Genomic DNA, 27,540 nt, shown 5'->3' with positions numbered 1-27,540 from the left:
CACTGATAAATGCAAAACAAAAGGTAGGACTATGCACTGAACTGCTCAGCCACACCAAGGCGACACTTCACAACCTCTGCTTAGTTTGAATAGTAATTTTTTTGCTGACAGACTCCCTGAAAATGTTTTACATTTTGAGTCCAGAGATATATTTGACTTACTCTTAATTTGTGCAACAGATCCTTTCTCCGGCGCAGTGCAGACTGTAAAGCCTCTTCCTGACCATCATAGCTCCCTGAAAATAAACAAAGCCTAATCATGATCTAGTAAATCATTCTTGACTTGCTACAGAAGTGCCAGATGTTTTGCTCAAGAGCTTCAACACAAAGAATATATTTAAGTGCATACGTAGCGTTTTTTGATGCATTTTTTGCAGTGTTTTTTCCCTGCGAAAACGCTTGATAATTGGTCTGCCAGCTATTGCAATGATGCAGATGCGGAAATTTCCACTCAGGATCGCCATTGCGGGAAAAAAACGTAGCATGTCCTTTATATGCAGGGTTTCTCACCCATTGACTTTAATTGAACCGCAGCAAATCCGCAGGTATAATATTTATACCTGCGGAATTGCTGCGTTTCAATTAAAGTCAGTGGGCTGTGAAACGCTGCGGAAATGCTGCGAGTGGTACTCGGGTTGGCAGAGGAGGACTACTACTCCCCTCATCCAACCGCCGCTCCCGCTGATAACTGCAAGAGCGGCGCAGCTGAGGGGATTAGTAGTCTCCTCAGCCGAGCTGGGACTGCGCGCGGTAAAACAAAAAAACCTTATTCTCACCTGTCCGGCGGCCCCCAATCCTCGCGATGTCCCCTGGCGATATCTTCAGGCCAACGGTACACTGCCGGGAGTGTGCTCACTCCCAGCAGTGTACTGTGCTGCCAGGACCTGTGGTCACGTGAGGTCTCAGCTGAAGATCAGCTGAGAGCTCACGTGACCTCACTTTATGGCATCGGTGCTGCGTGGAAACATTCTGAAGAATGTTCCCACCAGTACTGGTGCTGAGTTCACTGGGGCTGATCAACTGATCTTCAGCTGATGAACCCCAGTGACCTCACTCCTGCAGCAGCATGTACACTGACAGGAGTGATTTTACACCCCTGTCAGTGTACATTGCTGTCTTCTACAGCAGTGACATCAGTGATTTCTGATGTCACTGCTGTAGAAGTGACCCGGACAATTGTGATGTCGGTTATCGTGGACTACATCGTGACGGAGTACAGGTGAGGGATATGGTTGTTTTTTATTTTACTTTTTTTCAGGAGACAAAGGCATCGGGGACTGAGTGTACAATAAAAAAAATTTTTAAAACCGTGTGTTTTTTATTTCATTAAAATACTTTATTCTGGCCGTGTATTTATTGAAAAAGCAGCGACAACTTTACTACGCGGTCAGTAATAGGGGTGTCTTATAGATGCTCTCCATTACTAACCTGGGCTTCACGTCAGCCGCCAATACAAGGCTGACATGAACCCCATTACCCCACTCACCACCGCTACAGGGCAGTGGGAAGAGCGGAGGCTAAGTGCCAGATTTGGCACATCTTATGGATGTGCCATTTCTGGGACTGCTGAGGGGTGATATTATTAGCCGCGGAGGGGGCTAGTATTCATGGTCCCTTCCCTGGCTATTACTATCAGCCCTCAGCTGTCTGTTTAGCCTTTTCTGGTTAGATTTTATAGGGGGACCCAACATCATTTTTTGGGGGGTCCCCCTATAATCTAGCCAGTAAAGGCTAAGCAAACAACTGTGGGCTGATATCAATAGCCAGGGAACACTTTTGGCTAATGGCCCCTTCCCCGGCTACTAATATCAGCCCCCAGCGGTCGGCTTTCCCTCTGCTAGTTGTAAAAATGACGCGGGAGCCCACAACATTTTTTTTTTTAATTTTACACTCTGTGCCCACGATCCGGATGTAGCAGCGCTTTGGACGCATATTTTTGCTGCATCCAAAATGCTGCATTCTATTGAACTCAGGTAAATCCCCATGTGTTCACTGAACCATGCGGATTTATCGCATTCAATACTTTCTAGTGCTCAAATTTCTGTTGCGGAGACTAGCAACTCCGCAAGAGAAATTGACATGCTGCGGTCCTGAAAGACACGCCGTGTGTCCATGGGTGATTTGCAGCCTCTGATGCACGCATAGTGGACATGTGATTTTTAGAAATCCCATCCACTATTCTGTAACATCTGGACGCTGCGGGTTTGATGCTGTATAAACACACAGCATCAAACCTGCAGCGGCTCCTGATCGTGGGCATGTACCCAAACTAACCCGCAGCATGTCAATTTCCGTAGCGCACAGTCCAGTCTCCGCTGCAGACTTTGACCGATTGAAGTGTCATTATATGCAGTGGATTTACATGTACCGACAACAAAAGTGCGGCATTAGAACGCAGCAAAAATACGCTGCGTCCAAAGCGCTGCTTGTTGCTGTTCGTGGGGACGTAGCGGCTAACGAAACAGATGTGAGCTGTTAATAATAGCCAGGGACCATGTTTGCCTAATGGCACCTTCCTAGGCTAAAAATAGCAGCTCACAGCTGCCCCATAAATTACATGAATGGAAATGCTAATGAAGATTGGGTGAATGGGATTAGCTGACACCTAGCTCTTTTGTTTGGTGATGACAAGGTGTCAATCAGACCCTTTCATCACCAAACCTAATTAAAGTAAAGAGTTAAATAAACACACAGACACAGAGTAAACACTTTATTTGAAATACAACAGACAAATTCTTCAATCATTTAAATTAACCAATATACTCACCCCAATTCTGATGGTAATCTAAGGGTTAAAGCAATGTCCCACCAAAATAACTTTATTTAGCTCCAAAAAGCATTCATTGAGGTACAAAACCGCTTAAAAAAACGCATCAAAAACGCTGCAAAACCGCACGTTTTTTCAGCGGAGGTTTTCCTGCCAAGGAGATACAGAAACGCTGCAGAAATTTCTGCTTCAAATCCTGAACGTGCGCACATAGCCTAACTATTACGGCTCGTGAACAAGACTGATTTTGTCATACAAAAGCTATCCATGGTTTTCATAGATAGCACCCTATCTATAATTTTCTATGGGGCTGCGGACATTTTCAATCTTTTTCCTCTGACCAAGTGGTCTGCTGAAAAATCGGAGGCATGTCCGATTTTGATGCGTGCATCGGATCAAAATCGGCAAAGCAAGTCCATGGGTCCATGAAAAAAATTGGACCACTTTTTTTTTTTATTTTCTCTTCACGCCTGAGAAAAATTGATGCCACTTTGATCAAAGTCTGATCAGAATAATCGGACCATTCTTTTCAGATGTGGAGAAGACAGTTGTGTGACCCTCCCCTGACATAAAACTGGGCTTAGACAGTTTACCCTAGTTATTGACCCTTATTGGGCCTCTTTTTTGCAGATGACCTATTAATGATAAAGTTTGTCAAAACTTTGATTAGTTGTTTGAGATGTTGTTCTTTAGTGCTGCAGTTGTACACTCTGCACCACGGGCGACCTACATGATGGCCTTCCAATAGACTCCAACAATTCTCATGATCAGGTAAATAGAATTTTCCACCTGTAGCTCCTGATCTGTTGGTATCAAGATGTCACCGACGGCCCAAGTTCACATCATGCAACCGCCAAACCTATACTCTGTGAAAAAGAAGCTAAGTAAATTTGCTCTGAATTCTTACTTGCAGTCACTGGCTCCGCATCAGATGCATCATCCGCAATCTCACGCTCATTTTCTAATCTCTATAATGACAAGATAAAAATTTTGTTTTGTTTTGTTTGTTTTTTTTTAATTCAGAAACAACAATACAGAGCTAAAATGTGTTTTACTGTTTTCTTACATTTATATAAAAAAATAATTATAGGCTGACTTAGCATGAGGTTACTTCCAACATACTTTACCATGGATTTATACATATTCTAGGATAATATGTTGATGTAAAGTGTGCATTTTGAACAATATGTGTGTACAATAATGTCAATATTTCTAGAATGTGCTACATCAATCTTCCAAATAAGAAACACATCAATCAAATTAAAGGGAATCTATCACTAGGTTTATACTCCCCAAACCACAGGTAGTGTGAATCAGAGCCACACTGCGTCATTGCGTTTCAGAGAAAATATATAGGCAATGTTCACACGTTGTAGATTTTTTTCTGCAGACAAAACCTGCTCTCTTGACAGGAAATAAGCTGCTTCCAAAAGTGTTTTTTTTTTGCTGTATTTTTCAGGATCCCAATGTTCAGCTTTGCTTCCACCACAGAAGCATGAACACAGGTCACACCAATGCAAGACTTATGTGAAACAATAAAACCACTTTTGGAAAAAAGGGCAATTTAATCAAATCATTTAGTGGAAAAAGATTTTTATGTCTGAAAAAATAATGACTATTCTGAACAAAAAAAGTTCAACTTAGTTCATGAAAAATTACACAATTACAAATGTAACAGCAGGGGGAGGTGAATTGGTCAGGAATAGTTTACCTAAGACATTGGCAGAGCATTGAGTTTGTAGGACAATGTTTACGTTCACACTTTGGTCGGCCCTTGAGTTAGTCAGGCATTGTTCAATTTCACTCCTTGGTGGGCCAATGTTTACTTTGCACACATCACTAATTTAATTAAACTGTACTAATCCTAACTGCCATGCTAATGTGAGTACACCAAGACATTATGGTTTAACCCCTTAATGACCGGAGCATTTTTTCGTTTTTGTTCCCCTTTTTCCCAGAGCCATAACTTTTTTATTTTTCTGTCAATATGGCCATGTGAGGGCTTATTTTTTTGCGGGACGAGTTGTACTTTTGAACATCATCACTGGTTTTACCATATAGTGTACTGGAAAATGGAGAAAAAATTCCAAGTGCGGTGAAATTGCAAAAAAAGTGCAATTCTATTTTTTTTTTTACCACGTTTACTGAATGCTAAAACTGACCTGCCATTATTATTCTCCAGGTTATTATGAGTTCTTACACGCCGAACATGTATAGGTTCTTTTAAAAAAAAAAACACGCCATTTTCCGAGACCCTTAGCGTCTCCATTTTTCGAGATCTGGGGCTGGGTGAGAGCTTATTTTTTGCGTGCGGAGCTTACACTTTTATTGATACCATTTTGGGGTAGATCCGATGTTTTGATCGCCCGTTATTGCATTTTATTGCAATGTTGCGGCGACCAAAAAAACATAATTCTGGCATTTTGAATTTTTTTCTTGTTATGCCGTTTACCGATTGGATTAATTATTTTTTTATATTAATAGATTGGGCGATTCGGAGAGCGGCGATACCAAATATGTGTATGTGGGGTTTTTCTTTATTGTTTTATTTTGAAAGGGGGTGATTTAAACTTTTATATATTTTTTATTTTTTTAATATTTTTAAAATCATTTTTTTTACTTTCTGCATGCTTCAATAGTCTCCATGGGAGACTAGAAGCAGCACTTGCCTGATCGGCTCTGCTACATACCGGCGATGAGCAGATAGCCTATACAGTGCCTACAAGTAGTATTCAACCCCCTGCAGATTTAGCTGGTTTGATAAGATGCAAATAAGTTAGAGCCTTCAAACTGCAAACGAGAGTAGGTTTTATGAACAGAAGCATAAATCTTACAAACCAAAAAGTTATGTTGCTCAGTTGAATTTTATTAAATTTTAAACATAAAAGTGTGGGTCAATTATTATACAACACCTATGTTTAATATTTTGTGGAATAACCCTTGTTTGCAATTACAGCTAATAATCGTCTTTTATAAGACCTGATCAGGCCGGCACAGGTCTGTGGAGTTATCTTGGCCCACTCCTCCATGCAGATCTTCTCCAAGTTATCTAGGTTCTTTGGGTGTCTCATGTGGACTTTATTCTTGAGCTCCTTCCACAAGTTTTCAATTGGGTTAAGGTCAGGAGACTGACTAGGCCACTCCAACACCTTGACTTTTTCCCTATTGAACCAGGCCTTGGTTTTCTTGGCTGTGTGCTTTGGGTCGTTGTCTTGTTGGAAGATGAAATTACGACCCATCTTAAGATCCTTGATGGAGGAGCGGAGGTTTTTGGCCAAAATCTCCAGGTAGGCCGTGCTATCCATCTTCCCATGGATGCGGACCAGATGGCCAGGCCCCTTGGCAGAGAAACAGCCCCACAGCATGATGCTGCCACCACCATGCTTGACTGTAGGGATGGTATTCTTGGGGTCGTATGCAGTGCCATCCAGTCTCCAAACGTCACATGTGTGGTTGGCACCAAAGATCTCGATCTTGGTCTCATCAGACCATAGAACCTTGAACCAGTCTGTCTCAGAGTCCTCCAAGTGATCATGAGCAAACTGTAGACAAGCCTTGACATGACGCTTTGAAAGTAAAGGTACCTTACGGGCTCGTCTGGAACGGAGACCATTGTGGTGGAGTACGTTACTTATGGTATTGACTGAAACCAAAGTCCCCACTGCCATGAGATCTTCCCGGAGCTCCTTCCTTGTTGTCCTTGGGTTAGCCTTGACTCTTCGGACAAGCCTGGCCTCGGCACGGGAGGACACTTTCAAAGGCTGTCCTGGCCGTGGAAGGCTAACAGTAGTTCCATAAGCCTTCCACTTATGGATGATGCTCCCAACAGTGGAGACAGGTAGGCCCAACTCCTTGGAAAGGGTTTTGGACCCCTTGCCAGCCTTGTGACCCTCCACGATCTTGTCTCTGATGGCCTTGGAATCCTCCTTTGTCTTTCCCATGTTGACCATGTCTGAGTGCTGTTCACAAGTTTGGGGAGGGTCTTAAATAGTCAGAAAAGGCTGGCAAAAGAGATCTTTAATCCACACATGTGAAGTTCATTATTCTTGGTGCCTGAACTACTTCTTAATACTTTAGGGGGACCAAACAGAATTCTTGTGGTTTGAGGGTTTGAATAATAAATGACACTCTGAATTAACTTTTTACGTTTAAAAAAAAAAAATAAAAAATTTGCTGCAGTGCATTTCCCACTTCCAGGCTGATCTACAGTACAAATGTCACAATGCCAAGTTAATTCCACATGTGTCAACCAGCTAAATCTGCAGGGGGTTGAATACTACTTGTAGGCACTGTATGTAGCAGATTTGCTCACTTGCTATGAACGACGACCACTGGGTGGCGCGCATAGCAATCAGGACATGACAACTACAGGGGTCTGCTGCAGACCCTGAGTTGTCATGCCAACCCATCGGTGACCCGCAATTACGTGACGGGGTCACCGATGGGCGGGGCTAATGCCGCGCTTCCAGTGTGGCGCTGTTAAATGCCGCTGTCAGAGATTGACAGCGGCATTTAACTAGTTCACAGCCGCGGGTGGATTGCGATTCCACCCGCGGCTGTTGCAGGCACATGACAGCTGTATAAATCAGCTGACATGTGCCCGGTTCAGTGCGGGCTTAGAGCCGGAGCCCGCGCTGAACCGGGGGTTACGACGTGATGTGTACTATTATGTACCACATCGTAAAGGGGTTAAACTTGGGAAAATCACAAAATTACATGTGTTTTACATACTGCTGTACCTGAATTTTTTTTCTCTAAAAACGCAGAAAAATATGATACCTGCTTTTTTTTTGTATGCGTTTTTGCACTTACTCAGTGCTTTCTATGGATGAAAAAATGCTGAAAGAAGTAACATGCGTCAGTTTTCAAAAACACAGCAGTTTCAGTCAGGAAAAAAAAATGTGTGTGCATGAGATTTCTAAAGTATCATAGCTTTTGCTGGTACTGTAAAATGCCGATTTAAATTTGCATAAAAAAAACCACAGCAAAAAAAATCCTCAGCAAAAATGCAATGTGTGAACATAGCCCTAGTTTGAAAAGCTGGTTGGGGACTATAGGGAGAGACCTGACTAGTCCGATGCAATCCCTGGCCAAATTCTCCCTGCCCTGCTCGAGGTGACTGACAGGTCTCTCCCTATTTATACACATGGGAGAGACCTGTAAATTACCCAGAGGAGAGAAAAGCCATCCGGGGGCCGCACCGAACTAGTCAGATCTGTTTCTATGGTTTCAGAATAAAACACACCTGTCTGCAATTGCACAGCTAGTCTGTGATTCATGGTGACATGCAAGAATAAATCTAATGACAGGTTCCATTACAAAAACAATAATTGCTAGCTTACAGAACCATTGCATATTCTTTTTAAAGAGGACATACAGCATACATGCCAAATCTGGCCCACAGGGTGTTTTTTTTTTTTGGCCCGCAACACCAGAACCACCACCCCTATGTAGAGTCATTATTCTGTATGGAGGACTATGTGGAGTCATTATTCTGTATGGAGGACTATGTGGGGCCATTATTCTGTATGGAGGACTATGTGGGGCCATTATTCTGTATGGAGGACTATGTGGGCCCCTTATTCTGTATGAAGGACTATGTGGAGTCATTATTCTGTACGGAGGACTATGTGGGGCCCCTTATTCTGTATGAAGGACTATGTGGAGTCATTATTCTGTATGGAGGACTATGTGGGGCCCCTTATTCTGTATGAAGGACTATGTGGGGCCATTATTCTGTATGGAGGACTATGTGGGGCCCATTATTCTGTATGGAGGACTGTGTGGGGCCCATTATTCTGTATGGAGGACTATGTGGGGCCCATTATACTGTATGGAGGACTATGTGGGGCCATTATACTGTATGGAGGACTATGTGGGGCCCCTTATTCTGTATGAAGGACTATGTGGGGCCATTATTCTGTATGGAGGACTATGTGGGGCCCATTATTCTGTATGGAGGACTATGTGGGGCCCATTATTCTGTATGGAGGACTATGTGGGGCCCATTATTCTGTATGGAGGACTATGTGGAGTCATTATTCTGTATGGAGGACTATGTGGGGCCCATTATTCTGTATGGAGGACTATGTGGGGCCCATTATTCTGTATGGAGGACTATGTGGGGCCCATTATTCTGTATGGAGGCCTATGTGGGGCCATTATACTGTATGGAGGACTATGTGGGGCCCATTATACTGTATGTAGGACTATGTGGGGCCCATTATACTCTATGTAGGACTACCTGGAGTCATTATTCTGTATGGAGGACTATGTGTGGCCATTATTCTGTATGGAGCACTATGTGGGGCTCATTATACTGTATGGAGCACTATGTGGGGCTCATTATACTGTATGGAGCACTATGTGGGGCCATTATACTGTATGGAGCACTATGTGGGGCCATTATACTGTATGGAGGACTATGTGGCCCATTATTCTGTATGGAGGACTATGTGGGGCCCATTATACTGTATGTAGGACTATGTGGGGCCCATTATTCTGTATGGAGGACTATGTGGGGTCATTATACTGTATAGAGGACTATGTGGGGCCCATTATACTGTATGGAAGACTATGTGGGGCCATTATACTGTAAGGAGGACTATGTGGGGCCATTATACTGTAAAGAGGACTATATGGGGCCTATTATTCTGTATGGATGACTATGTGGGGCCCATTATTCTGTATGGAGGCCTATGTGGGGCCCATCATTCTATATGGAGGCCTATGTGGGCCCATTATACTGTATAGAGGACTATATGGTGCCATTATACTGTATGGAGGACTATATGGGGCCATTATACTGTATGGAGGACTATGTGGGGCTATTATACTGTATGGAGGACTATGTGGGGCCATTATACTGTATGGAGGGCTATGTGGGGCCTATTATTCTGTATGGAGGACTATGTGGGGTCATTATACTGTATGGAGGACTATGTGGGGCCATTATACTGTATGGAGGACTATATGGGGCCATTATACTGTATGGAGGACTATATGGGGCCATTATACTGTATGGAGGACTATGTGGGGTCATTATACTGTATGGAGGGCTATGTGGGGCCTATTATTCTGTATGGAGGACTATGTGGGGTCATTATACTGTTTGGAGGACTATATGGTGCCATTATACTGTATGGAGGACTATATGGGGCCATTATACTGTATGGAGGACTATGTGGGGCTATTATACTGTATGGAGGGCTATGTGGGGCCATTATACTGTATTGAGGACTATGTGGGGCCCATTATTCTGTATGGAGGGCTATGTGGGGCCTATTATTCTGTATGGCGGACTATGTGGAGTCATTATTCTGTATGGAGGACTATGTAGGGCCCATTAATCTGAATGGAGGACTATGTGGGGCCTTCTCAGCGGAGAAGTGAGAGTGCAGCAGTGCAATAGTGACCACGTGGAACGGCGCCAGTGCGGGAGGTGAACATGTGAGTTTTTTTATTTTACAAGAGGGACTCCTTAAATTTAAAAGGGGATTGTCCAGGAAGTGGACAACCCCTTTAATACAATAAACACAAGTTTAGTGTACTAATAACAGTTTATAAAATCTAGATTAAATTTTACTTTGTCATATATTCTATATATAAAAAGAAAGTGCTTTTTTTATTTTAACACACAGTGGTGAATACGAATAGATATCGACCAGTGCTCATCAAACTAAGGCCACATGCACATGTTTAGAATTTGGTCAGTATTTTACCTCCGTAATTTTAAGCCAAAACCAGACGTGGAACAATCAGAGGAAAAGTATAATAGAAACACGTCACCACTTCTGTATTCATTACCCACTCCTGGTTTTGGGGTACAAATACTGAGGTCAAAAACTCTCAAATAACCAACATGTGCACGTGGCCTTAGAGTCTAGGAGACCTGATAAAATGTAATTTGAGAAATAGTTTCAATTCTGACACAATCTTTGACCACAGATGGTGAGGCCCGGCCATCACCTGGGTCTGTCCTGTGAGGTATCAGTGGGAAAAAAATGAGAAGTCTTAGATATAGATAGTACGACACATTCAATGCGTTACCTTACCTTTTCCAAAAGTCTTAGTTTTAGTCTAGTCATATGATCCACCAAGGAGGGGTCTGCCATGTTTGGGTGTCTATGAAAAATATGTTACAGAATTTGTATTAAACCGATATGGAATATGTCTACTGAGATAATATGTAGGCGCGGTAATTATATCAATGAGGATAAAACGACATTGATAACTAAATTATGCACTTACCCACTGCACCCCCAAAATTAGAGCACTTATCTGTGAACTGCCTTGTCGTAGAATAAGGCTATGTGCCCACGTTGCGGACCTGAAGCATATTTTTTACGCTTCTCCCTGGCGGGAAAATCGCATGCGGATATTACATGCGGTTTTCCCGCCAGGTAGAAGCGTTTGTGAGGCGTCTTTGCATGTATTTCCGCATGCGGGTTATCAAGCACTTCTCCAAGCATCACTTGGAAAAGTGCTTGACAACTTGTTCAGAATGGTAAAAAATAAAAAAATAAACTTTATACTCACCTTCTGATGCATTCTCTGCCCCGTCCGGAGGCTTGAGCGGCTCACGCTGTTGTGTGCAGGACCTGCGGTGACGTCATTGAGTCATGTGGTGGGTCACATGACTCAATGACGTGGCAGGTCCTTCAGACAACAGCGCGACGGAGGGAAAACATCAGAAGATAAGTATAAACTTTATTTTATTCTTTTTTTTACAGGTTCTTTGGTACCCAGGTCTGGATGAGAGTCTCCTCTCATCCAGACTTGGGTACCATCCGCACATTGATTCCGCTGCGCTTCCGCAAAATTAATGAACATGCTGCGGATTTTTGACCGCAGCATATACGCTGCGGAAAAATCCGCAGCATGGGCATTGACATTGCGAAATGCCATTGGGGACCATGGGGTGCGGATCTACATGCGTTTTTCAAGCGTTTACGCTGCGGAAATTCCGCAGCATATACGCTTGAAAAACGCTACGTGGGCACACAGCCTAACAATTGCTCGGTTTTAGGTGTTGCCGACAAGAGAGGGCAACACAAACAGGCTGACTGCTTCTCTAAGTTACTATGTAAATTTGCTTCATTACTTATTTTGGACTAATACAGCTTGTATTAAGCTACGTTCCCACGAGGAGCTTTTGGTGCATTTTTTATTTCTGCACCTATTATTTAAATTAGGTTACTTGCATTTTTATCACATTTTTGATGCTGGAGTTTTTTGTCTCTGTTTGGTGTGTCATGCTTTAGGTACGGCCTCTTTCTTTTTGATACTTCCGGGTATTTAGCTTTGATAAAACTTTAATGACGTAATTAGGTGTGAATCACCTGTGTTTTTGATGCGTTTCTGCCTTGGAAATGCACTTAAAATGCATGTGTGTTTTTTATCTGCGGAATTTCTGCATCTAATACAAATGTCTGGGAAAAATCCTCACAGAAAATTCAGTGTACCCACAAGAGAAATTGACATGCTGTGGATTTGAAATACGCACCGCAGGTCAGTTCATGTTGCGTTAAAAAGAAGCACAATGGGCATAAGATTTCTATAAATCCCATCCACTTTGCTGGAACTGTAAGACGCTGTGGTTGTGACGCATCAAAAATATGTGACGTAAAAAACGCACCAAAAGCTCATCGTGGGAATGTAGCCTAATAATGCAGACCTTCAATCATAATTCTGCTGGCCAACAGTCAAAAAGTTTATCAGAAACAAGCCTAACTGCCTTAGCTTCCTTCCTATAAAGTAAATGTAGAATTTGTTAAAATTTTGATAAAATATGGTGCACAGTGTAAAGACTAAACTTTCTTTTATATGGTCATTCCCATCTTATCAAGTTATCACCTATTCCAATGTTAAGGGATAATTTGCAGATTGATGATGAACCCACCTATGGCACCAGATATGCACCATCATTCATTGTTGGAGATAGCTAAGCGCTGTACTTGAATATTTCAGCAGTCCTATAGACAGTGAACATACCATAGCGGAGGTGCGCGGCCATTACTACATTAACAATTTGACAATTCAGAGGCCCTGGTAGTCTGACCTGCAGCGATCGGCAGGTATCACATTTATTGTGGGCAACACAGTGGCTCAGTGGTTATTAGCACTGTTGCTTAGAAGCACTGGGGTCCTGGGTTCAAATTCCACCAAGGATAACATCTGCAAAGAGTCTGTATGTTCTTGTTTGCATGGGTTTCCTTCGGGTTCTCCAGTTTCCACCCACACTCCAAAGACATACTGATAGGGAATATACAGTAGATTGTGAGCCCCAATGGGGACAGTGATGATAATGTCTGTAAAGCGCTGTGGAATTAATGGCGCTATATAAGTGAGTAAAATAAATAAAACAAATAAGTTATGAATCAGTGTTAACTTGCAATGATAAGAAAAAAAGCAAAACTTTAAGCAAACCACCAAACCAAGCTTTGTGTAGATACTGAAGCAGCAAAAAATGTTTGGAGATTTCAGCTCTGAAGCTTCCGAATGCAGCTGTGGATTATAATACAAATTGTAACCTGGATTTGACAGTAAGTAATACAAGTTATGAACACATAACTACACAACTATACTTTTTCCAGCAGTTGCGGTCTGTGAATATACTGTAGATCTCTATCAGCATATTCTTTCTCATATATATGAGAAATAAGCAGTAAATGAATGGGTAGAAGACATTATATGACTGGATGGCCGATGCTGCGTCAATGTTTCCATCCAGCATGTATTAAATAAGCTGAATAGAAACTGATGAAAGACCTGATCCCTTGGTTTGTAATTGGATTGTCTCCACCTGTCTCTCAGTTTTTGTGCTGGACAGGTGCAAGTGCCGGTCTGGTGATGTGATCACAAAGTTTCATGTACTGATGGGATCTGGCCCTGGACCAGCGCCTGGCAGTAAACGATAAAAAAAAGTCTGATAGCAACTGATGTAATTTTGCATCAGTTTTGACATCAGTTCTGATCCACTGAGTTGCATCAGGCTAAAAAAAATTATATACAGGATATGCACCCTGCCTTAGGCCCCCTTTACATGTCCATATAATATCAGTGCCGGAAAAAAAATGGTACCGGTGTCATCAGTGTTTTGGATCAGTGAGCCATGAGTATGCCAGTCTTTTTTTCCCAGTATTTTTCAATTTCAAAGCTTCTTCTTTGCATTGTTAGACACGTACAGCGCATGGACGGCACACAGATGTCTTTTTCGTCCACAAACGAATTTAATGTTTATAGGACTATTGTGGACGTTAATAAATTCGTTAGGGCACTTACTCTATGTTGTCATTTTTTTCTGATTCAGAGACACTTGCACATGAAGCTAATTTAATTATGGAGGAGAAAATAGAAATATCTTTCACAGAGGTCGAAAAATTTGGCTCCTTTGAAGAATGGTTTAGTGCATCCTGCATTGAGCAGGGGGTTGGACACGATGACCCTGGAGGTCCCCAACAACTCTAACATTCTAGGATTCTATGACTTTATATCTAAAAAGATTATCTATGGAGTCCAATGAATCGATGACTACTTGGAATTCCTTTTTCGGACCAAGAACTACTTCTTCTACCCTATTCAATCTTGTCCGCCCATTCTAGATTCTTTTCAGGAGGCGATACAGGAGGAATTACACCTATTAAAGGACAATATACACTAATCTCTGATGTCTCATAATATCTCTAAAGAAGAAAGAATAGCCATAAAATAGCTAAAGAATAACTTGGACCTTATTATTAGACCTGCAGACAACGGGGGGCATTTGTCCTACTAAACGCATGTCTAGATGAGAGTTTACATTTGACTATGCTACAGGATCAGGATGTCTACCAGGAATTGAGATTTGATCACACTGCTAAATTCTAAATCGAACTTAAAGCACTAATAAAAGAGGGATTAAGTAAGGGTGCCCTGACTAAGGAACTGATGGAGAACCTTTTTGTAGAATTCCCTATCATTGCCATTTATCATTCCCTCCTCTTAGACCAATTGTGGCTTGGATTGTCAGTCTTAACAAAAAGCTCAGCTCCTGGGTTGATTTATACTTACAACCACTTGTTGTGGAATTGCCCGGATTAATCAAGGACACCAAACATGTCGCTCCTTCTCTGGATAAATCCTCTTGGGCTAAAGATTTTCTTTGGTTATCATGTGACCTTGTTGCACTTTACTCTTTAATCCACATAGGTTGGCCCTACTGGCTCTTTCCTGCCATTTGGATACATAAAGTTTCCATCCATCAAAGATCAAACAGCTTATCTGGATATTAGTAAAATTTCATCTTGGTCACAACTACTCTTTAATGATCATTTCTTTTTGCAGAGAAGAGGTGCTTCTATGGGGGCGGGTTTTTCACCTTCCATCGCAAATTTATTGTTGGAAACATGTGGACCGAACTAAAACCTTAAGATCATTAGCTACACAGAAGTCCTTTAATATTAATTCCTACATTAACTGCAACACGACTTTTGTAGTATTTTTGATCACATGTACTACGTGTAGCCTACAATATGTGGGCTGCACAACGGGACTATTAAAAGTACGATTTCGGCAATATTTATCTGATGCGGTTAAAAAACTCTCATTCAAATGCTCTGCAGTTTCCAGACATTTTGCTGAGCAACATGGAGGCGATGTCTCCTCATGCCGTATCTTTGGGATTGAACGATTTAAAAAGCCCATCAGGGGTGGTGATCGTGAATCATGGCGGATCTGCTCACCAGGAACAAGATTACCGGCAGGTTTACAACTAAGGCAGGACTTGATTTAACATTATGTTTGAATATCATTAATATAATTAATTACGGTACTAAATACGTTTCTTTTTATGTATTTTTATTGCTCACCTGTGTTGAGAATTTGTTACCAGCGGACATAGGTTCTTTATTGCCATCTTAATAAACAGGATGATAATTAAAGCTGACCTAGCCACTAACATTCATACAATGACTTAGGACTTTAGCGTCTGAAACGCGTTTCATTTTACAATGACGGTGTGTAGCTGCGATTGTTTTTAACATTTTTCAATAAAACTTTTTGGATCTTAATGGATGTTCCTGGAAGCTGGATTTACTTGCCTTGTTCCTCTGCACCTGTTGTAGCACAATTGTCCCGTACCTCCGGACTCTCCAGTGGGTGAGCTGACTCTCTTCTCCTGATTATATTATAATGGGTACTTCATCCAAAGTCTGACCTCAAGTAATAGTCTATGGAAAGCTTCACTTTCTGCTGCAGAACCCCTAAATCTGCGTTTGACAATTAGTCACCCCAACAGATCTCATCCATGCCTCTTCCATGCCCTGTCCCTCTATGGAAGAGAGTTCATTTACCTGAATCCTTTCGTCTTTATTCCCAGCACTGGATTTTCTGGATGTCGTCCTGCTCGCTCAGCCGGAGAGCTTGTTGCTTGTCTCTACCTGTAAACAATCTTGTATCTAAGGCATGTGACTGGTGAGAGCAATCCCCCTCCACGCCCTGGATCCGTCTCTAATCACTGAGCTATGTGTACCGTTTCATGGTGACAGTGATCTGATGTCATCCCGGCTTCATCACCCATTATCATTGTATTGTTCTGCTAATTCATACACCTGTTGCAGAAAGTAGGAAGCTTACTGATCAATGCAAAAGTTTATTAAAGGGCTAGTCCAGGTTTCAGAGCAAATACTGTTTGTGACTGCAGACTTCTGAATTGTGACAGCATGCACCAGGCTCGGACTGGCCCCCAGGAGGACAGGAGAATCCTCCGATAGGCCCCTGTGAAGGAGTGCTGATCAGCAGTGCTATTACACTTGATTCACAATTTGCAGAAAAAGGTATCATCTAATCATGAATTAAACAAGCTGGCCTAATTATTATTATTATATAGAAGCAATAGTTAATTTGTGTGCTAGGGTCAGGTTATTTTTGCACGTAGCTGAACAGTGGGCCCCAAAAATCAATGTTATTGGTGGGCCTTTGGCAAACCAGTCCGACACTGGCATGCACGCTGTCACGATTCCCTGGTATTGTCTGTGCGAGCAAGAGGTCACATGACCGCATGTATGCGATTTGTATACATGTGGTCAGATGCCGATTAGACTTCACTTCTATTGAGAGAAGCCGTATGCAAATCGCATACATGTGGTCATGTGACAAGTTGCTGGTGTCAGTAATACTGGGGGGTCGAGCGTCAGGGTTGAGGCCATGTGCACAATGCGCGCTGTCAGAATTCAGACATCTGCAGACTTTGCTCTCAAACCTGGACATCCCCTTTAAATGCAATTGCAGAGCGTATTAACTTTAACCCCTTTACTCCCGAGGGTGGTTTGCACGTTAATGACCAGGCCAATTTTTACAATTCTGACCACTGTCACTTTATGAGGTAATTACTCTGGAATGCTTCAAATCCCCCTGATTTTGAGATTGTTTTCTCGTGACATATTATACTTCATGATTGTGGTAAAATTTCTTCGATATCACTTGCGTTTATTTGTGAAAAAAAATGGAAATTTGGCGAAAATTTTGAAAATTTTGCAATTTTCAAAATTTGAATTTTTATGCTCTTAAATCAGAGAGATATGTTACACAAAATAGTTAATAAATAACATTTCCCACATGTCTACTTTACATCAGCACAATTTTGGAACCAACATTTTTTGTTATTGGGGAGCTATAAGGGTTAAAAGTTGACCAGCGATTTCTAATTTTTCCAAAAAAATTTACAAAACCATTTTTTTAGGGACCACATCATATTTAAAGTCACTTTGAGGGGTCTTTATGACAGAAAATACCCAAAAGTGACACCATTCTAAAAACTGCACTCCTCAAGGTGCTCAAAACCACATTCAAGAACTTTATTAACCCTTCAGGTGCTTCACAGGAATTTTTGGAATGTGGAAGAAAAAAATTAACATTTAACTTTTTTCACAAAAATGTTACTTTAGACTCAATTTTTTTATTTTCGCAGGGGTAACAGGAAAAATGGACCCCAAAATTTGTTGTGCAATTTCTCCTGAGTAAGCAGATACCCCATATGTGGGGGAAAACCACTGTTTGGGCGCGCAGCAGCGTTCGGAAGGGAAGGAGCGCCATTTGACTTTTTGAATGTAAAATTTGCTTGAATAATTAGCGGATGTGCCCCTGATGTGCCTAAACAGTGGAAACTCCCCACAAGTGACACCATTTTGGAAACTAGACCCCTCAGGGAACTTATCTAGATGTGTGGTGAGCACCCTGAACCCCCAAGTCCTTTACAGAAGTTTATAACATGGAGCCGTGAAAATAAAAAAATCAAACTTTTTCCACAACAATGATGTTTTAGCCCCAATTTTTTTATTTTCACAAGGGTAAGAGGAGAAAATGGACCCCAAAAACTTTTGTGCAATTTCTCCTGAGTACGCCAATACCCCATATGTGGGGAAAATACAGTGTTTGGGTGCACGGCAGAGTTCAGAAGGGAAGGAGCACTGTGTGACTTTTTGAACGCAAAATCGGCTGGAATCGAGAGTGGACGCCATGTCGCGTTTGAAGAGCCCCTGATGTGCCTAAGTAGTTGAAACCCCCTACAAGTGATCCCATTTTGGAAACTACACTCCTCAAGGATTTTATCAAGGGATATAGTGAACATTTTGAACCCAGAGGTACGACACAGAATTTGATGACATTAGGTCATCATATTGAATAAGTTGTCATTAGTCTTGAGCGCAAGTGCTCGCTACTTGAGTTTGCTTCGGGTACTCAAATATGCACCATGTACAGCGTGTGCTCGAGTGAAATGCTTGAGTCACCGCCCGCATGTTTCACGGTTATTAGACTCCCCAAAAAAACATGCGGGGATCGCTCGAGCATGGCAGGCAATCCCCGCGAGTTTTTCTTGGCCGCGAAGCATATGGGGCGGAGACTCGAGCACCCGAAATACTCAATGCATACCCGAGCACCCGATGCAAACTCAAGTAGCGAGCACTTGCGTTCAACACTAGTTGCCATATCGTCATTTTTTTTTTTTTTTATAAAAAAAAAACAACCCTAACCCTACCCTAGCCCAACCCTGACCCCAACCCTAACATTAGCACAACCCTAACCCCAACCCCAGCCCTAGAGTTTATTTTTTACGCCGTTCCTCGTGCGGTATAAGTGATGAGATTACTTTATTCTTCGGGTCGATGCGACTACAGAGATACCAGAATCATATCGGGTTTTTATGATTGACAGCAGTCACACACTAAAAGACACATATTTTGTAAAATCTAGTTTTTGTATCGCCATATTTTGAGAGCTATAATTTTTCCATATTTTGGCCGACAGAGTCATGTGATGGCTTGTTTTTTGCGGGACAAGTTGACGTTTTTATTGGTGCTATTTTCAGGCACGTGACATTTTTTGATCGCTTTCTATTCCAGCTTTTGGGAGGCAGAATAAACAAAAACCAACAATTCACGAATTGTTTTTTTTTACATTTTTTTATTCTACTCCGCGTGTGGTAAAATTGATAAGGTAGCTTTATTCTTCGGGTCAGTACGTTTACAGCGGTACCACATTTATATAGTTTTTCTATGTTTTGGCGCTTTTACACAATAAAAGCCATTTTATAAAAATAATTTTTTTGCATCACTTTATTCTGAGAGCTATAACTTTTTGATTTTTCGGATGATGGAGCTGTATGGCGGCTTGTTTTTTGCGGGACGAGATAACGTTTTCATCGGTACCATTTTTATTTATATTTGTCTTTTAATCGCGTGTTATTCCACTTTTTGTTTGGCGGAATGATGATAAAGCACTGTTTTTTGCTTCGTTTTTTTATTTTATTTTTTTACCGTGTTCACTGAAGGGGCTAACTAGTGGGACAGTTTTATAGGTCGGGTCGTTCCGGACGCGGCGATATGAAATATGTGTACTTTTATTGTTTTTGTTTTTTTTTCATAATATTTATTGATGGGTACATTATATTTTTATTTTTGGTGGATTAATTTTTTTATTTTTTTTTAAATATTTTTACAATTTTTTTTTTTTTTAACTTTCTGAGAGTTTTTACACTTTTTTACTTTGTCCCACTCTGGGACTTTCACTTTTTTTTATTTTGATCGCCTGCATAGCATAGGGATGGAGCACCATCCCTGTGCTATGCAGGCAGTCAGTGCTGCACAGCGAGACGATTGTTTGCTCATGCACTGCGCATGAGCAAACAATCTTCCTGCTGTCTGGTGACCCGGATGTTGTCATGACGACATCGGGTCGTCATGGCAACACCCGGGAAGCCGCGGCAGACAGCGCTGGAGGCCGGAAGAGGAGGTGAGTATTGCGGTCACCTCCCCTTAGCCACCGCAATGATGCGATCGACTTCGATCGCAGCATTGCGGGGGTTAATGTGCTGGGAGCGGTGCAGGACCGCTCCCTGCACATAGTACCGGGTGTCAGCTGTGACAATCAGCTGACACCTGGCGGCGATCGCGCCCGCACAGCCTGTGTGCGCGCGCGATCGCCATGACGTATTAATACGGGTCAGGCTCTTAAAGCCCAGGGCACAGACGCATATTAATACGTCATGGGCTGTAAAGGGGTTAAAGGGGTTTTCCCACGAACGAAAGTTCATTTTCATAAATAGATCTTGGAAGAAAAATAACTTCCACAATTGGATGTGTTTAAATAAAATGTCCCTGTGCTGACATAATCTTATAAATGTTCCCCAGTGTAATGGCTGTGTCTGACTGATCGGAACATGGTCTGATCATATCACATCTCCTGGGCAGGGGAGGAAGCAAGAGAATATACAGACTTTACAGCATGGGATCACAGATGATTCTTTTTGTGAGGTAAAACATTTCCCTGATGGTTTTTAAACAATGTTTTACTTCAAAGAAAGAATCAGTTGTGATCCTGTGCTGTCCTATCTCTATATTATTTTGCTTCCTCCCCTGCCCAGGAGATGTGGTATGATCAGACCGTGTTCCTGCACAGTGAGACACAGCCATTACACAGTACACAGCAGGGGCACATTTATAAGATTATCTCAGCACAGGAACATTATATTTAATCACATCCAATTGTGGAAGTTATTATTATTCCAAGATTTCAAGAAAGTTAATGCGCAATTCCACTAAAAAATACATAGCATCTATTGGGAAAGTTCACATGACTGCACCCAATGGATTTTGTACAATGAATCCGCACCAGAAAATCCACATCAAATTTGATGAATTTCTATGTAATAATACTTGTAATTTTACCCTTTGCACCATGGATTTTCTCTAGATTTGTAAAATCTCAACCACAATGATGCTACTGTAATAGCAGCAGACTTTCCATCCGGAAAATCCAGGTAGAAAATACCTACGCATATGGACAAAACTGGTACTCTTCTGTTAAAGTAAGAAAACCCACAATAGTCACTGAAATAACTTAAAATTGACAAAAAATATTTTTTAATTTAACTAATGAAAAGCAGACATTGCTTTTGAATTGTAGTTCAATGGAAAAAAAAAAAACTAATGGAAATAGCCTGGACAAAAATGTTGGTGCCCTTAAAGGGGTTTTCAAGGTTTGGCATGAAAGTCTGCATTCACTCTATGTGCCTGCAGATTAGTGAATCCTTACAGTACACTCAGTGCATTCTTTCAGTTTTTTTCTGCGCCAGGAGCAGGTGGTCATGTGACCGCAAATACGCAATGTGCATACTTTTGGCCACATTCCGACTAGACATATGCAGCCTCACTTGATTCTCTTGTATTGAGCAAAACCGCGTACCTACTGTATGGACCCTTGTAGCGTTTTAGGTTGTATATAAAGACATACGTGTTCGCCCCCCATGTAGTAATGTCGCCATTGTGGCCCCTTCCTGTAATAATGTCCCCCATCCTGGGACCTTTTCAGTAATAATGTCCCCCATCCCAAGCCCCTTTCAGTAATAATGTTTCGCATCCTAGGCCCATTCCCATAACAATGTCTCAAATCGTGAGCCCCATCCTGTAATAATGTCCCTTATCCTGGGCCCCTTCCAGTAATAATGTCCCTAATTCAGTAATGTCCTCCATGCTGGGCCCCTTCCTGTAATAATGTCCCACATGCTGGATCCTTTACTGGTATATTGTCCCCTATTCTGGGCCCCTTACGGTAATAATGTCCCCCATCCTAGGCCCCTTCCTGGTATAATGTCTCCTATCCTGAGCCCCTTCCTGTAATAATATCTCTCATCCTGGTATAATGTTCCCCCATCCTGGGCCCCTCCTGTAACCTTTCTGTATTAAAATCCCCCATCTTGGGCCCCTTCCACTAATAATGTCACCATTCTGCTGCTCTTCTCCCAAAAAAAAAAACCAAAGTGATTCTTCTTACTTTCACGACATGTGGCATTCTCTTCTATAGCAGGGGCAGAGGCTGGCAGCTGACTTAGCTGTGCCAGCCACGGGCAGTACATGACATCATTACCACATCGACGCCAGCTGCTGGCCTCTAATTGGCAGGCAGTGTGTATTACAGTGCAGGGAGCCGGCGGGTCTCTGCGCCACAATACATTTCAGATACATTTCACAATACATGTGAGTCCTCAGATGCTCATCCAGCTGAAATAGCCACTGGCAAAGGCGGCCCCCTCCCACATTGGCCTGGTCACAGTCGCACCCTCTGCGACCACAGGCGTTACACCCTTGACTACTGTGTATTGTACAGGCGATCAAGTGATCAGAGTAGAAACTGTTTGTATATGTATATATACAGTGCTGGCCAAAAGTATTGGCACCCCTGCAATTCTGTCAGATAATACTCAGTTTCTTCCTGAAAGTGATTGCAATCACAAATTCTTTGGTATTATTCTCTTCATTTAATTTGTCTTCAATGAAAAAAAAAAAAAAAAAAAGAATTGTCCTAAAGCCAAATTGGATATAATTCCACACCAAACCTAAAAAAGGGGATGGACAAAAGTATTGGCACCTTTTGAAAAATCATGTGATGCTTCTTTAATTCGTGTAATTAACAGCACCTGTAACTTACCTGTGGCACCTAACAGGTGCTGGCAATAACTAAATCACACTTGCAGCCAGTTAACATGGATTAAAGTTGACTCAACCTCTGTCCTGTGTCCTTGTGTGTACCACATTGAGCATGGAGAAAAGAAAGAAGACCAAAGAACTGTCTGAGGACTTGAAAAACCAAATTGTGAGGAAGCATGAGCAATCTCAAGGCTACAAGTCCATCTCCAAAGACCTAAATGTTCCTGTGTCTTCCATGCGCAGTGTCATCAAGAAGTTTAAAGCCCATGGCACTGTGGCTAACCTCCCTAGATGTGGACGGAAAAGAAAAATTGATGAGAGATTTCAGCGCAAGATTGTGCGGATGGTGGATAAAGAACCTCGACTAACATCCAAACAAGTTCAAGCTGCCCTGCAGTCCGAGGGTACAACAGTGTCAACCCATACTATCCGTCGACGTCTGAATGAAAAGGGACTGTATGGTAGGATACCCAGGAAGACCCCACTTCTTACCCCGAGACATAAAAAAGCCAGGCTGGAGTTTGCCAAAACTTACCTGAGAAAGCCTAAAACGTTTTGGAAGAATGTTCTCTGGTCAGATGAGACAAAAGTAGAGCTTTTTGGGAAAAAGCATCAACATAGAGTGTGCAGGAAAAAAAAAGAGGCATTCAAAGAAAAGAACACGGTCCCTACAGTCAAACATGGCGGAGGTTCCCTGATGTTTTGGGGTTGCTTTGCTGCCTCTGGCACTGGACTGCTTGACTGTGTGCATGGCATTATGAAGTCAGAAGACTACCAACAAATTTTGCAGCATAATGTAGGGCCCAGTGTGAGAAAGCTGGGTCTCCCTCAGAGGTCATGGGTCTTCCAGCAGGACAATGACCCAAAACACACTTCCAAAAGCACTATAAAATGGTTTTAGAGAAAGCACTGGAGACTTCTAACGTGGCCAGCAATGAGTCCAGACCTGAATCCCATAGAACACCTGTGGAGAGATCTCAAAATGGCAGTTTGGAGAAGGCACCCTTCAAATATCAGGGACCTGGAGCAGTTTGCCAAAGAAGAATGGTCTACAATTCCAGCAGAGCATTGTAAGAAACTCATTGATGGTTACTGGAAGCGGTTGTTCACAGTTATTTTGGCTAAAGGTTGTGCAACCAAGTAATAGGCTGAGGGTGCCAATACTTTTGTCCGGCCCTTTTTTGGAGTTTTGTGTGAAATGATCAATGATTTGATTTTTGCTTCATTCTCTTTTGTTTTTTTTCCTTGCAAGCAAATTAAATGAAGATAATAATACCAATTAATCTGTGATTGCAATCATTTTCAGGAAGAAACTGAGTATTACCTGACAGAATTGCAGGGGTGCCAATACTTTTGGCCAGCACTGTGTGTGTGTGTATATATATATATATATATATATATATATATATATATACACATACAGTACAGACCAAAAGTTTGGAGACACCTTCTCATTTAAAGATTTTTCTGTATTTTCTTGAATATGAAAATTGTACATTCACACGGAAGGCATCAAAACTATGAATTAACACATGTGGAATTATATACTTAACAAAAAAGTGTGAAACAACTGAAAATATGTCTTATATTCTAGGTTCTTCAAAGTAGCCACCTTTTGCTTTGATGACTGCTTTGCACACTGTTGGCATTCTCTTGATGAGCTTCAAGAGGTAGTCACCAGAAATGGTCTTCCAACAATCTTGAAGGAGTTCCCAGAGATGCTTAACACTTGTTGGCCCTTTTGCCTTCACTCTGCATTCCAGCTCACCCCAAACCATCTCGATTGGGTTCAGGTCTGGTGACTGTGGAGGCCAAGTCATCTGGCGTAGCACACCATCACTCTCCTTCTTGGTCAAATAGCCCTTACACAGATGGAGGTGTATTAGGTCATTGTCCTGTTGAAAAATAAATGATGGTCCAACTAAACGCAAACCGGATGAAATAGCATGCCGCTGCAAGATGCTGTGGTAGTCATGCTGGTTCAGTATGCCCTCAATTTTGAATAAATCCCCAACAGTGTCACCAGCAAAGAACCCCCACACCATCACACCTCCTCCTCCATGCCTCACGGTGGGAACCAGGCATGTAGAGTCCATCCGTTCACCTTTTCTGCGTCGCACAAAGACACGGTGGTTGGAACCAAAGATCTCAAATTTGGACTCATCAGACCAAAGCACAGATTTCCACTGTACAATCCTTGTGTTCTTTAGCCCAAACAAGTCTCTTCTGCTTGTTGCCTGTCCTTAGCAGTGGTTTCCTAGCAGCTATTTTACCATGAAGGCCTGCTGCACAAAGTCTCCTCTTAACAGTTGTTGAAGAGATGTGTCTGCTGCTAGAACTCTGTGTGGCATTGACCTGGTCTCTAATCTGAGCTGCTGTTGACCTGTGATTTCTGAGGCTGGTGACTCGGATAAACTTATCCTCAGAAGCAGAGGTGACTCATGGTCTTCCTTTCCTGGGGCGGTCTTCATGTGAGCCAGTTTCTTTGTAGCGCTTGATGGTTTTTGCAACTGCACTTGGAGACACTTTCAAAGTTTTCCCAATTTTTCGCACTGACTGACCTTCATTTCTTAAAGTAATGATGGCCACTCGTTTTTCTTTACTTAGCTGCTTTTTTCTTGCCATAATACAAATTCTAACAGTCTATTCAGTAGGACTATCAGCTGTGTATCCACCAGACTTCTGCACAACACAACTGATGGTCCCAACCCCATTTATAAGGCAAGAAATCCCACTTATTAAACCTGACAGGGCACACCTGTGAAGTGAAAACCATTTCTGGTGACTACCTCTTGAAGCTCATCAAGAGAATGACAAGAGTGTGCAAAGCAGTCATCAAAGCAAAAGGTGGCTACTTTGAAGAACCTAGAATATAAGACATATTTTCAGTTGTTTCACACTTTTTTGTTAAGTATATAATTCCACATGTGTTAATTCATAGTTTTGATGCCTTCAGTGTGAATATACAATTTTCATAGGCATGAAAATACAGAAAAATCTTTAAATGAGAAGGTGTGTCCAAACTTTTGGTCTGTACTGTACATACATACAGGTGCTTCTCACAAAATTAGAATATCATCAAAAAGTTAATTTATTTCAGTTCAATACAAAAAGTGAAACTCATTATATAGAGTCATTACAAACAGAGTGATCTATTTCAAGTGTTTATTCCTGTTAATGTTGATGATTATGGTTTACAGCTAATGAAAACACAAAAGTCATTAGCTCAGTAAATTAAAATAATTAACAAAAAACACCTGCAAAGGCTTCCGATGCGTTTAAAAAGGCCCCGTAGTCTGTTTCAGTAGGCTCAACAATCATGGGGAAGACTGCTGACTTGACAGATGTAAACCTGACGCAAAAGAACATATACCCAATCAAAATGAACTTTTAATGATTACCATTTAAAAGTGTACTCCGTAGTACAACTAGGACAAAATGTAACTATACATATCAATAAAAGCACCATATGAGGGAGGGATAATAGGGTGGTAGGTAGTACAGACAAACTTGCCCTAAGCAACCCTAATAGAGTAGCTCTCCCTACCAGACAGCGGAGTGTTTTCACCCTAATAGTGCAGATTGGTGTCCCCGCTCCTCAGAGGCTGTCCCTAGCTTATCCCTAAGCACACACACAGACAGAAAACATAATGACCAGCAGTATATACTAGTCATGTCATAATTGACATACTAAACATCAAAAAATCACACAACATTAATGTCAGTGGAAAAACCAGTAAATACACAAAGGGATAAATCCCATAAATAATTTGTCAACAAATATTTGCTCATATAGATAGATAGATAGATAAGAGCAACAATCACCCACTTATATAAATGAGTACCATTACATGACAGAAAAAACTGGTCAGAGCATTAAGGATAAGGAATGGACTTATCTGAACTCTAGTCCATCTGAGGTCACGGTAGATGCCTTAGGCGATGTTTCTTTTAAGTCCATCAATAGATAACTGTCCAGGACACATCACAAAGGTTCCACAATGTTTCAGAGTATGGTTCCAAACGCACCAGGCATCCACTTTTCCATAGCTGGACTCCGCTATGAAAGGACTTATTTTGGGTGCACCTATTATGGTCTCTCTCCTCTAACACTTCTCTGTCCCCTGATGAGCCCCATATAGAGGAGGGGGTGAAACGCGTTGGGACTTTTGTTTTTGGGACCTTTGTTCTTTGCTGATGGCTATATACTTCTTTGAGGGATTGGAAAAGTGGATGCCTGGTGCGTTTGGAACCATACTCTGAAACATTGTGGAACCTTTGTGATGTGTCCTGGACAGTTATCTATTGATGGACTTAAAAGAAACATCGCCTAAGGCATCTACCGTGACCTCAGATGGACTAGAGTTCAGATAAGTCCATTCCTTATCCTTAATGTTCTGACCAGTTTTTTCTGTCAAGTAATGGTACTCATTTATATAAGTGGGTGATTGTTGCTCTTATCTATCTATCTATCTATCTATATGAGCAAATATTTGTTGACAAATTATTTATGGGATTTATCCCTTTGTGTATTTACTTTTTTTTTCCACTGACATTAATGTTGTGTGATTTTTTGATGTTTAGTATGTCAATTATGACATGACTAGTATATACTGCTGGTCATTATGTTTTCTGTCTGTGTGTGTGCTTAGGGATAAGCTAGGGACAGCCTCTGAGGAGCGGGGACACCAATCTGCACTATTAGGGTGAAAACACTCCGCTGTCAGGTAGGGAGAGCTACTATATTAGGGTTGCTTAGGGCAAGTTTGTCTGTACTACCTACCACCCTATTATCCCTCCCTCATATGGTGCT

General features: G+C 41.8%; 1 protein-coding gene across 3 annotated transcripts in view; it reads right to left on the bottom strand.

Annotated features, from left to right (window-relative positions):
• Positions 1-16,233, bottom strand: part of CUNH21orf58 (chromosome unknown C21orf58 homolog) — a 33,931-nt gene extending 17,698 nt beyond the window's left edge. For all 3 annotated transcript variants that reach the window (XM_073646764.1, XM_073646763.1, XM_073646765.1), the window contains exons 1-4: positions 16,098-16,233; positions 10,821-10,890; positions 3,674-3,734; positions 162-235 (exon numbers count right to left, since the gene is read on the bottom strand). In XM_073646764.1, coding sequence (XP_073502865.1) covers positions 162-235; positions 3,674-3,734; positions 10,821-10,880 — 195 coding nt within the window. In that variant the 5' untranslated portion in view covers positions 10,881-10,890; positions 16,098-16,233. The remainder of the gene's footprint in view (positions 1-161; positions 236-3,673; positions 3,735-10,820; positions 10,891-16,097) is intronic.
• Positions 16,234-27,540: the final 11,307 nt, after the last annotated feature.

This window comes from Phyllobates terribilis, unplaced genomic scaffold, assembly GCF_046119375.1.
Source record: "Phyllobates terribilis strain yellow unplaced genomic scaffold, ASM4611937v1 Scaffold_9__5_contigs__length_417890890, whole genome shotgun sequence".
In the NCBI taxonomy this organism is placed as follows: Eukaryota; Metazoa; Chordata; class Amphibia; order Anura; family Dendrobatidae; genus Phyllobates; species Phyllobates terribilis.
Note: the sequence above shows the minus strand (reverse complement) of the source record. Positions and strands in the feature narration are given on the sequence as shown.